General features: G+C 35.0%; 1 protein-coding gene across 3 annotated transcripts in view; it reads right to left on the reverse strand.

Annotated features, from left to right (window-relative positions):
* The window catches only part of LOC130902346 (spectrin beta chain, non-erythrocytic 1), a 79,549-nt gene that overhangs the window by 59,805 nt on the left and 6,839 nt on the right, over positions 1 to 12,905 (reverse strand). Inside the window, exon 1 of one of the 3 annotated variants that reach the window (XM_057814434.1) lies at positions 7,418 to 7,581. The exons of 1 other annotated variant lie outside the window; for it this stretch is intronic. In XM_057814434.1, coding sequence (XP_057670417.1) covers positions 7,418 to 7,439 — 22 coding nt within the window. In that variant the 5' untranslated portion in view covers positions 7,440 to 7,581. Of the gene's footprint in view, positions 1 to 7,417; positions 7,582 to 12,905 lie in introns of those variants that run through there. One more of the 3 variants, XM_057814436.1, reaches the window with a different exon arrangement.

Consider the following 12,905-nt stretch of genomic DNA (forward strand, 5'->3'; position numbering starts at 1 on the left):
TAAACGAGTGTTATTTGAGTTGTTTACAGATACTTGAAACATTCATCTTGGTCAAAAAATGGAATTAACTAACAAACATTTTCTATTTTTTTATGACTTTCGACGTGGATTGAACCAACATCAATGTACCGATCAACTCGCTTCGACTTTTGGTCGCTACAGTGCTACAGCAAATGGTCGCTTGTATTTTCGGAATAACTGGAGACATCAACACCGTTCCATTAGAGTGGAAGGTCAATTTTTGTCAGAGGTGTTCGAAAAAAATAGGAAAACCAATCGCAGAAGAAGAATCATTCTCCACCACGACAATGCGAGCTTTCACAAATCAGCTCAAACAGAAACGTTTTTGATCAGTCAAATCATCGAATAGATGGGTACAATCTTTGTTTGGCACCCAATTATTTCCTCTTCTTTCCGCAGATTAAAAATAAATTGCGAGGTCAGCGTTTTTCTACACTTGAAAAAGCGGTTGATGCAATCAAATCACTCATAGGAAGTATCTCAATCGGAATGGAAAAAATGATTCTATAATCGGTTAAAACAAGTGCAAAAGTTTATTGACCTTAATGGAGAATATTTTGAAAAACAATAAAGCCTTATCCAATTATTAATATTTATTTTTATTTGTCTCAAATCTCAATCTCAATCTAGAAACTTGAATAGCAACCCTCGTATGTAAAAAATGTTTGGAAGGGGTCCATTTTATTGTTATAAAAAATTAAGAAGAATTAATACCTTCAATATGTATTTTTCATTGTTTATTTACAAAGAAAACATCAAAAAAAGACATAAACTGAGTTTATGTTAGGTTAAGATTCCCTTTTTTCATGTTTTATACTTTTTTGTAACGTTGCTTCAATGTTTTAATAAAATTATAAAAATTCGGTACTTAGTAATAAGCAAAAATTGTTTGTATGATGTTATTCAGTGTTTTTTTTTCAAATTGTTTCATTATTGTACGAACTTTCCGAAAACAAATTCTTTAAAAATAGGTTTTTAGTTTAGTTAGTACCCAAAAGAATCAGGTAGTACTGAAAAATATTTGATACGAAATCCAGCGTTGCCACGCCCCGCTAAGCGGGTCTAGCGCGTTCCATATACCTGCTCTGATTTAAGGATGTAACTTTTCAATAGATAGGAATTTATTAGAAAAATATTTTTACTCACATGTTTAAAAAAATTTTTTTTTCGACCTACTGCTCAAGACAACTTTAGATAAAACTGTATATATACGAAAATGGTCTCAGAAATAGCTGGCCCAACAAAGAAATTTTGGAAAAAAAAGATAAAATTATCTGGCAAATAAGGTACACGAGGTAGCAATTCAAACTTTGATTCAATAATTTTGGCCATTGCAATAACGGATGTTTGAGCTGGTGCATTGTCGGGATGAAACAACACTTTCTTCTTGGCCAAATACTGTCGATTTTGCCTAATTTCTTCGCTCAAACGTTGCAATAAGTTCGTAAAATACTCGTCGTTGATATTTTTTCCTTTTTCAAGTTAGTCAATGAAAATTATCCCACGCGCATCCCAAAAAACAGGCACCATGTCTTTGCCTTCAGATGGAACGGTCTTTGTATTCTTTGGAGCCGATTGTCCCTTTTCAGTCCATTGTTTTGATGGTTCTTTTTTTTTCGACTATGAAGTGATGGATCTACGTTTCATCCATGGTTATGAAACATGGCCAAACACTCGATGGAAACATTTTGACGATGCTGTTTTTGTTTCATTGTGAGCAAACGCGTCAATCATCTTGCGCACAGCTTTCTCATGACCAAATTTTCAGTTTCAAACCCCTAATATGTCTGCTAGGTCACGCACTTTCAATCGACGATCATCCAGTACTGCTTTGTGGATTTTCTTCAGATTTTCTGTAGTCGTCCCCTCATTTGGTCAACCACTGCGATGCTGGTCTTCGAAGGGCGTACAGCCTCGTTTAAACTCCGCTACCCAATATTTAACTGTTGATATCGAAGGAGCAGTCTCACCCATAGTAGAATTTAGTTTAGCTTTTAGATCGGAAGGGTTAAGGCTTCTCAAATTTTCATGTTGTATAGATTGTGTACTTTCTAATACAGTGGTATTTTCCAAGCAGCTACCGCCATCTCTAGATCAACACCAAGTACCTCTAGGACCATCTTCGTAAGATATTTTCATTCTCCATACTCAGATATGGCGACTAGCGAATCAGCAAGTACATAGAAAGAATCGGGGACAAAATAGGTTCAATTTGAACGCCTTTGTAGGTAATTTTTTTTATTTTGAAAAAAAAGGGCTTGAATAACGTCCTCCAGTTATCCAACTGCCTAATATAAAAATGATGATGAATATTTCCAGTTTTAGGAATTAGTAAAATACAAAAATGTATTATCCTTTTCAAGCTGTTCAACTGATGCCGTTTGTTAACTTCTGCAGTTTTACTAAATAAAACGACTAAAATAACCTTTTCTGTTAAAACTGTTCAGATCACGAACCCGCCTATATTTTTTTCAATATATAATTACTATTATTATTTATTGCTCTCAATTACTTGCTTTATTTCTGTTTTTATTTCTTGTCACGTAATTTTAAACGATGATGCCTGTAACACGTTTCAAATGAAACCACGCAAGTCACCAACATATTTAGTTACATGCCGTCATTGTATACTTTCGAGTATTAATTTCTGGTCGAGCGGACATACATCATTATTTTCCCATGAATTAATAGCAAATGGGAATATTTGCATGTCAATTATTAAAAAGAAACTAGGCAAAGTTTTTAACACCACACTTTATTCGAATTGCATCAAAAAATCAAATTTATTGCGTGAAACAGATTGTTGGGATTATGGATTTAGGTAATGGTGTATTTATAAAAAAAAACTAAATACGTTATCAATTGGAAGATTATTTTATTTCTATTAGAGTTTCGGAGGTATGTCTATGTTAAGGATCGGAGAGAACTAACTACCTTCTACCCAAACTTAATATTTTTGGGTTTTTATTATCGATTTTATATTTGAATTTATACATGACTTGTAGCTCGAAAATCTTTTTTCTTTATTACAAGAAATACCAAAATATATTCTTTAACAAAGTTAAAAATGTATTTAACAGATGTTTCAAAATAGAAAACTTTATTTCCAAAATTACATTTAAATTAATATTATGAAAGTTTAATAACTTAAAAGACGATTTTTGCATTCGATATTCCCAAACAGATAAAGTTAAAATTATTAAAAATTAAATTAGTTTCGGAGGTATGTATATGTTAAGGATCGGAGAGAACTAACTACCTTCTACCTAAACTTAATATTTTAGGGTTTGTATAATCGATTTTATATTTAAACTTATACCTGGTTTCATGACTTGTAGCTCGAAAATCTTTTTTCTTTATTATAGGAAATACCAAAATATATTCTTTAACAAAGTTAAAAATGTGTTTAACAGATGTTTTAAAATAGAAAACTTTATTTCAAAAATTACATTTGAATTCATATCATAAAAGTTTAATAACTCAAAAGACGATTTTTGCATTCGATATTCGATAAAGTTAAAATTATTAAAAATTAATATACGAGGGTTGCTACTTAAGTTTTGAGATAGACAAATAGAAACAAATGTTTTCAATTTCGATAAGGTTTCATTGTTTTCCAAAATATTTTCCATTCAGATAAATTAACTTCGCATGTGTTTGAACCAAATGAAGCATTCTTTCCATTCCGATTGAGGAATGGAAGAAAGACTTCGAACGAACGTGCATTCGTTCTTCTTTAGAAAATAATTTACTACAGTAGACAAAGTTTTCAAGATGATAAAGATTGCGCTGAAGTGAAAGCACACTATGGAAATTTTCAAAAGAAATAGTTTCAGTCCCTATACAAACGAAGGCAACGGCTACACTGGTTGGTCTACGGACACGGTAGACATCGCATTCGAAGAAATATGCTCCAGGCTACAGGCTAGTCTCCTTACTTAATAGCCCACCTTGTATATTTGATATGTATACAGGGTGTTCTACGAGAGTTAAAACTATCTGTATATATATAGTAAAATACTTATAGTAAAATCATGAAAATTTCTACGTTTCCACTGTAACTTTGTTATTTTAAATAGAGCACCCTGCATATTGATACATTTTTGAAATCTACATAAAATTTAGTATATTTTTGTCTAAAAACTTTTTTCAAAAAATGCATACTTTTTGAGTTATTAATTTTTTTGTAAAAAATTTGACCGTTGCACACCCTTATAAATTATTATTTTACTAGGATACCCTTAAAAATATGAAAATGGTTTCTGTTCAGTTGCCTTTAGCAAGGTCAGACGTATTTGAATCTGCAACGGTTAAAGTTTTTACATCGTAATTATTTGTTAATTTTTAAATGGTATGATAATGGGTTTGTTTAATAAAAACGTTTTGTTTTAGCATGAAAGAAAACAATAAATAGAAGCGTTGTTTTACAAACACGCTTTGACAAAAGAAATAAGAATGTTTTGTTTAATATGTTCACATTTTTGGGGTCATCAAACTATTTTCTGGCGCTTTTTAAATCTTGGTAAACATACCGTGTTGTATTAAAACCAAAAATCATCTATATACCAGGTGGGACTATTGAATAGAGAGAGAGTGAGACGAAGAGAAAGTGAGAGAGAGTCTTCTGGGAGAGAGGGAAAGAGAGAATGAGAGAGAGTGAGAGACTGGGAGAGAGGGAAAAAGAGAATGATAGACAGAGAGAGTGAGAGGAAGAGAGAGTGTGTGAGAGAGAGAGAGAGTGAGAGTCTGGGAGAGAGGGAAAGAGAGAGAGTGTGAGACTGGGAGAGAGGGAAAGAGAGAGTGAGAGACTGGGAGAGAGGGAAAGAGAGAATGAGAGACTGGGAGAGAGGGAATGAGAGTGATAGACAGAGAGAGGGAGCGAGAGTGAGTGAGAGAGAGAGTGAGAGGAAGAGAGAGTGAGAGAGAGAGAGAGTGAGAGTCTGGGAGAGAGGGAAAGAGAGAGAGAGAGGGAAAGAGAGAGTGAGAGACTGGGAGAGAGGGAAAGAGAGAGTGAGAGACTGGGAGAGAGGGAATGAGAGTGATAGACAGAGAGAGGGAGAGAGAGAGACTTTTGTTGCCAGTACAATATGGCGGCATACCAGTTTAACATGGCGTCATATTTATGATGTCATTCAGTCTGGTTTTTAGTAAAATAATTCGAAAATAAGATAATTTTATCTATTGAGATTAACGATATAGTTTCAAGGTAATGAAGGTGCATAATCATCAACATATTAAGATAAATTTAATCTATATCATTTATCCAAAAAAAAAATTGAAGTAGGCTTAATATAAAAACGATAAAGTGAAATTCTAGAAATTAGTCGATTCAAATGCTTTTTCTGATAGTTTTTGAAGAGGAATTTTTAAATATTTGATTGATTTATGTTTGCACTAAAATCGGGATCATTTTCTCTGCTGGATTAAGATGCTTTAAAAAGGGATTGTCTGGCTATAGAATGTATGGATACTTTATTGAGTAGAGACGTTGAAATAGCTCGTTAAATCAATTAGATCAAGAGATAGATGCCCAAATCTACTAGGTTACAATGGCAGGTAGGCAGCCGCTCGACCACAAATAGTTTTAAATAGTTCCAAGAAGAGGGTAAGTCACGGTGTACAAGGAAGACCAAAATCTAGAATATCTTACGATTAGATACTTGAGTTAGTAAAACTAATGTTTACAAAATTTTGCAAAGAAGTAATAGACGACAAAGAGCTAATCAAAACGGATATTACACAATACTTCAGAAAAGTATCTATAGAGAAACCAGTGTAACCCTGACCTTCATTTGTATAGAGCAACGAATTGTAATGTTTCACATGAAACTTGGGAAAACTCCAACTGAAACTTATAATTTATTAAAACAAGTATATGGTAATGAATGTTTGTCACGTTCACGTGCTTTTTGAGTGGTTTAAGATGACCGAGAAGATGTTGAAGTTGATTTAAGATCGGGAGCCCTTCGAAACTGGTGCATCATTCTGCATTGTTCGTCACCTTTTTTCTAAGGTCAAATCTGCATTAAAAGGAAGAGGATTCAAATCTGTGGAAGCTGTGAAAGAGAAAGCAGCGCGAGTCTTGATAAAACTGACAGAAAAAACTTCCAAAGCACCAAAATTTACAATTAACACAAAAATTTGAAACTTTAAACGATGAAAGAAATTGAATAAAAACTTTACATGTTTTTTTTTAAATAAATGATAGAAATAGGTGCCAGATATGAAATTTGGAAAAAATTAATTGAAGAAAGAAGTAAATTAGCATCGAATGCGGTGGTCTGGATGTTTTCTATTTAGACTTTTGAATTGTATCGGATTTTTTAGAGCCTTCACGAGTATTTTCGTTAGATGCGTACAGAAATTATGTATCTAATGATATAAAAATTTGATATAAGATATATACGATACGTACTAATACCGAAATAAAATATTTTATCACAAGTTTCGTTATTCAATAGCCATTGAATACATTTATTATGAATATCAAGACCTCAAAATTCGTGTTGACTTTTTCAATAAAGAAAATAAGAAAACATAGAGCAGTTCTTCCGAACCCTATTTGTGCCATGCCCCACCCAAGCCCTTCTAAAATTCTTATGACCCCCTATGTAACATATTCATAATTTTTAATATTAAAAATACGAATAGTTCAATTAAGAAACTTAAATTATAGATTTAAGGGAGAAATTACTAGGAAATTCTTAACAATGCTCAGTAAGTAAATTTTCAAAATTTTCTTTGATTAAAATGCAAACAACTGCGTTGTTTAGCGAGATTTTAAAGCATCCAGGAGTACACCAAGAGTCTGTCGTCTACTGCAGGGAGGTTAACGCCAAAAAATTGATGTTTTGGTTTGGTTTAGCTAGATTTTAAAGCATCCAGGAGTTCACGAGGAATCTTTCGTCTATTGCAGGGAAATTAACGCCAAAAAAATTGATATTATGGTCAAACGAATTTATAATATTTATTGGGCGCAATTATTTAAGAAATTGCATTTTTGTTTCAATTTTGGCATATCAAAACGGAAAAGATTTAACCTCGTGTCGACTCAATTTTCGAATTACCTCCTTTACAATCAAATTGCACTCCTGTGGGGCGTGGGTCTCACGGTAAGAAACAAGGATATAGAGTATATAGATTATTTGTAGTAATTCCAAGATCATTTGTAATAAGATAGGAACAGAGTCATAAGGAAACGAGTCATTCGAAATTCTAAGAAATCTTAGGAAAGTGAGTATTTTTAGATTTAACGAATTAAAAATATTTCCACGAACATATAATTGAAATCACGCCTTCGTCTTATGATTTTCCTTATCTAAATTCGTAAAGTAAAGTAAAGGCATAACGTCACCGAAAATAAACAATCATAAAATGTATTTAACAGTTAGCTTACCGTAGGGTTTTCTTGACGACATTTTTAACGCATAAATTCCGCATTAGTTGCACAATACACAGACGTATGTTGAGTTTTTTTATACAAATACTCTAAACAACCAATAAAACCAATAATAATTGTACAATCGATTATTTCATCAAACGAAAGATAACGACTTGTTAGTTATTGATAACGTGATATACAATAATAAAAAATACTCAGATATATCAATCATATCTATGGGAAAAAGGTGGGTGGATCAACATATGATAAATATTTCTACGTAAGGAAACGCGTAAAAAAATTTCTACAATACCGATACGAAGCTTCTGACAAACAATAAGCATTCTGACCAAAGAAATATTTTTTTTATGAGAGAAACACATCCAACAAACAGAGCGACCCAAAAATTAGTCCAAGCGTGATCATAAAGACGCCTCGTTAAGGCCTGGACACACCTATTATGCATCCTTGAGATCCGACTACTTAGTTCACACGTTTCTGAAAAAAAATAAGCATTCTGAGCAAAGAAATAATTTTTTTATGAGAGAAATCCATGCAACTAACAGAGCGACCCAAAAATTAGTCCAAGCGTGATCATAAACACGCCTCGTTAAGGCCTGGACTCCCCTATTATGCATCCTTGAGATCCGACTACTTAGTTCACACGTTTCTTAAAAACAATAAGCATTCTGACCAAAGAAATATTTTTTTTTCATGAGAGAAATCCATCCAACAAACAGAGCGACCCAAAAAATAGTACAAGCGTGATCATAAACACGCCTCGTTAAGGCCTGGACTCCCCTATTATGCATCCTTGAGATCCGACTACTTAGTTCACACGTTTCTGAAAAACAATAAGCATTCTGACCAAAGAAATATTTTTTTCATGAGAGAAATCCATCCAACAAATAGAGCGACCCAAAAATTAGTCCAAGCGTGATCATAAACACGCCTCGATAAGGCCTTGACTCCCCTATTATGCATCCTTGAGATTCGACTACTTAGTTCACACGTTTCTTAAAAACAATAAGCATTCTGACCAAAGAAATATTTTTTTCATGAGAGAAATCCATCCAACAAACAGAGCGACCCAAAAAATAGTACAAGCGTGATCATAAACACGCCTCGTTAAGGCCTGGACTCCCCTATTATGCATCCTTGAGATCCGACTACTTAGTTCACACGTTTCTGAAAAACAATAAGCTTTCTGACCAAAGAAAAATTTTTTCCATGAGAGAAATCCATCCAACAAACAGAGCGACCCAAAAATTAGTCCAAGCGTGATCATAAACACGCCTCGTTAAGGCCTGGACACACCTATTATGCATCCTTGAGATCCGACTACTTAGTTCACACGTTTCTGAAAAAAAAATAAGCTTTCTGAGCAAAGAAATAATTTTTTTATGAGAGAAATCCATGCAACTAACAGAGCGACCCAAAAAATAGTACAAGCGTGATCATAAACACGCCTCGTTAAGGCCTGGACTCCCCTATTATGCATCCTTGAGATCCGACTACTTAGTTCACACGTTTCTGAAAAACAATAAGCATTCTGACCAAAGAAATATTTTTTTCATGAGAGAAATCCATCCAACAAATAGAGCGACCCAAAAATTAGTCCAAGCGTGATCATAAACACGCCTCGATAAGGCCTTGACTCCCCTATTATGCATCCTTGAGATTCGACTACTTAGTTCACACGTTTCTTAAAAACAATAAGCATTCTGACCAAAGAAATATTTTTTTCATGAGAGAAATCCATCCAACAAACAGAGCGACCCAAAAAATAGTACAAGCGTGATCATAAACACGCCTCGTTAAGGCCTGGACTCCCCTATTATGCATCCTTGAGATCCGACTACTTAGTTCACACGTTTCTGAAAAACAATAAGCTTTCTGACCAAAGAAAAATTTTTTCCATGAGAGAAATCCATCCAACAAACAGAGCGACCCAAAAATTAGTCCAAGCGTGATCATAAACACGCCTCGTTAAGGCCTGGACTCCCCTATTATGCATCCTTGAGATCCGACTACTTAGTTCACACGTTTCTTAAAAACAATAAGCATTCTGACCAAAGAAATATTTTTTTTTTATGAGAGAAATCCATCCAACAAACAGAGCGACCCAAAAATTAGTCCAAGCGTGATCATAAACACGCCTAGTTAAGGCCTGGACACACCTATTATGCATCCTTGAGATCCGACTACTTAGTTCACACGTTTCTGAAAAAAAATAAGCATTCTGAGCAAAGAAATAATTTTTTTATGAGAGAAATCCATGCAACTAACAGAGCGACCCAAAAATTAGTCCAAGCGTGATCATAAACACGCCTCGTTAAGGCCTGGACTCCCCTATTATGCATCCTTGAGATCCGACTACTTAGTTCACACGTTTCTTAAAAACAATAAGCATTCTGACCAAAGAAATATTTTTTTTTTATGAGAGAAATCCATCCAACAAACAGAGCGACCCAAAAATTAGTCCAAGCGTGATCATAAAGACGCCTCGTTAAGGCCTGGACACACCTATTATGAATCCTTGAGATCCGACTACTTAGTTCACACGTTTCTGAAAAACAATAAGCATTCTGATCAAAGAAATATTTTTTTCATGAGAGAAATCCATCCAACAAACAGAGCGACCCAAAAATTAGTCCAAGCGTGATCATAAAGACGCCTCGTTAAGGCCTGGACACACCTATTATGCATCCTTGAGATCCGACTACTTAGTTCACACGTTTCTGAAAAACAATAAGCATTCTGATCAAAGAAATATTTTTTTCATGAGAGAAATCCATCCAACAAACAGAGCGACCCAAAAATTAGTCCAAGCGTGATCATAAAGACGCCTCGTTAAGGCCTGGACACACCTATTATGAATCCTTGAGATCCGACTACTTAGTTCACACGTTTCTGAAAAACAATAAGCTTTCTGACCAAAGAAATATTTTTTTCATGAGAGAAATCCATCCAACAAACAGAGCGACCCAAAAATTAGTCCAAGCGTGATCATAAAGACGCCTCGTTAAGGCCTGGACACACCTATTATGAATCCTTGAGATCCGACTACTTAGTTCACACGTTTCTGAAAAACAATAAGCATTCTGATCAAAGAAATATTTTTTTTATGAGAGAAATCCATCCAACAAACAGAGCGACCCAAAAATTAGTCCAAGCGTGATCATAAACACGCCTAGTTAAGGCCTGGACTCCCCTATTATGCATCCTTGAGATCCGACTACTTAGTTCACACGTTTCTTAAAAACAATAAGCATTCTGACCAAAGAAATATTTTTTTTTATGAGAGAAATCCATCCAACAAACAGAGCGACCCAAAAATTAGTCCAAGCGTGATCATAAAGACGCCTCGTTAAGGCCTGGACACACCTATTATGCATCCTTGAGATCCGACTACTTAGTTCACACGTTTCTGAAAAAAAATAAGCATTCTGAGCAAAGAAATAATTTTTTTATGAGAGAAATCCATGCAACTAACAGAGCGACCCAAAAATTAGTCCAAGCGTGATCATAAACACGCCTCGTTAAGGCCTGGACTCCCCTATTATGCATCCTTGAGATCCGACTACTTAGTTCACACGTTTCTGAAAAACAATAAGCTTTCTGACCAAAGAAATATTTTTTTCATGAGAGAAATCCATCCAACAAACAGAGCGACCCAAAAATTAGTCCAAGCGTGATCATAAAGACGCCTCGTTAAGGCCTGGACACACCTATTATGAATCCTTGAGATCCGACTACTTAGTTCACACGTTTCTGAAAAACAATAAGCATTCTGATCAAAGAAATATTTTTTTTATGAGAGAAATCCATCCAACAAACAGAGCGACCCAAAAAATAGTACAAGCGTGATCATAAAGACGCCTCGTTAAGGCCTGGACACACCTATTATGAATCCTTGAGATCCGACTACTTAGTTCACACGTTTCTGAAAAACAATAAGCATTCTGATCAAAGAAATATTTTTTTTATGAGAGAAATCCATCCAACAAACAGAGCGACCCAAAAAATAGTACAAGCGTGATCATAAAGACGCCTCGTTAAGGCCTGGACACACCTATTATGCATCCTTGAGATCCGACTACTTAGTTCACACGTTTCTGAAAAAAAATAAGCATTCTGAGCAAAGAAATAATTTTTTTATGAGAGAAATCCATGCACTTAACAGAGCGACCCAAAAATTAGTCCAAGCGTGATCATAAACACGCCTCGTTAAGGCCTGGACACACCTATTATGCATCCTTGAGATCCGACTACTTAGTTCACACGTTTCTGAAAAACAATAAGCTTTCTGACCAAAGAAATATTTTTTTCATGAGAGAAATCCATCCAACAAACAGAGCGACCCAAAAATTAGTCCAAGCGTGATCATAAAGACGCCTCGTTAAGGCCTGGACACACCTATTATGAATCCTTGAGATCCGACTACTTAGTTCACACGTTTCTGAAAAACAATAAGCATTCTGATCAAAGAAATATTTTTTTTATGAGAGAAATCCATCCAACAAACAGAGCGACCCAAAAAATAGTACAAGCGTGATCATAAACACGCCTAGTTAAGGCCTGGACTCCCCTATTATGCATCCTTGAGATCCGACTACTTAGTTCACACGTTTCTTAAAAACAATAAGCATTCTGACCAAAGAAATATTTTTTTTTATGAGAGAAATCCATCCAACAAACAGAGCGACCCAAAAATTAGTCCAAGCGTGATCATAAAGACGCCTCGTTAAGGCCTGGACACACCTATTATGCATCCTTGAGATCCGACTACTTAGTTCACACGTTTCTGAAAAAAAATAAGCATTCTGAGCAAAGAAATAATTTTTTTATGAGAGAAATCCATGCAACTAACAGAGCGACCCAAAAATTAGTCCAAGCGTGATCATAAACACGCCTCGTTAAGGCCTGGACTCCCCTATTATGCATCCTTGAGATCCGACTACTTAGTTCACACGTTTCTGAAAAACAATAAGCTTTCTGACCAAAGAAATATTTTTTTCATGAGAGAAATCCATCCAACAAACAGAGCGACCCAAAAATTAGTCCAAGCGTGATCATAAAGACGCCTCGTTAAGGCCTGGACACACCTATTATGAATCCTTGAGATCCGACTACTTAGTTCACACGTTTCTGAAAAACAATAAGCATTCTGATCAAAGAAATATTTTTTTCATGAGAGAAATCCATCCAACAAACAGAGCGACCCAAAAATTAGTCCAAGCGTGATCATAAAGACGCCTCGTTAAGGCCTGGACACACCTATTATGCATCCTTGAGATCCGACTACTTAGTTCACACGTTTCTGAAAAACAATAAGCATTCTGATCAAAGAAATATTTTTTTCATGAGAGAAATCCATCCAACAAACAGAGCGACCCAAAAATTAGTCCAAGCGTGATCATAAAGACGCCTCGTTAAGGCCTGGACACACCTATTATGAATCCTTGAGATCCGACTACTTAGTTCACACGTTTCTGAAAAA

Source organism: Diorhabda carinulata, chromosome X (assembly GCF_026250575.1).
Source record: "Diorhabda carinulata isolate Delta chromosome X, icDioCari1.1, whole genome shotgun sequence".
Taxonomy (NCBI): domain Eukaryota; kingdom Metazoa; phylum Arthropoda; class Insecta; order Coleoptera; family Chrysomelidae; genus Diorhabda; species Diorhabda carinulata.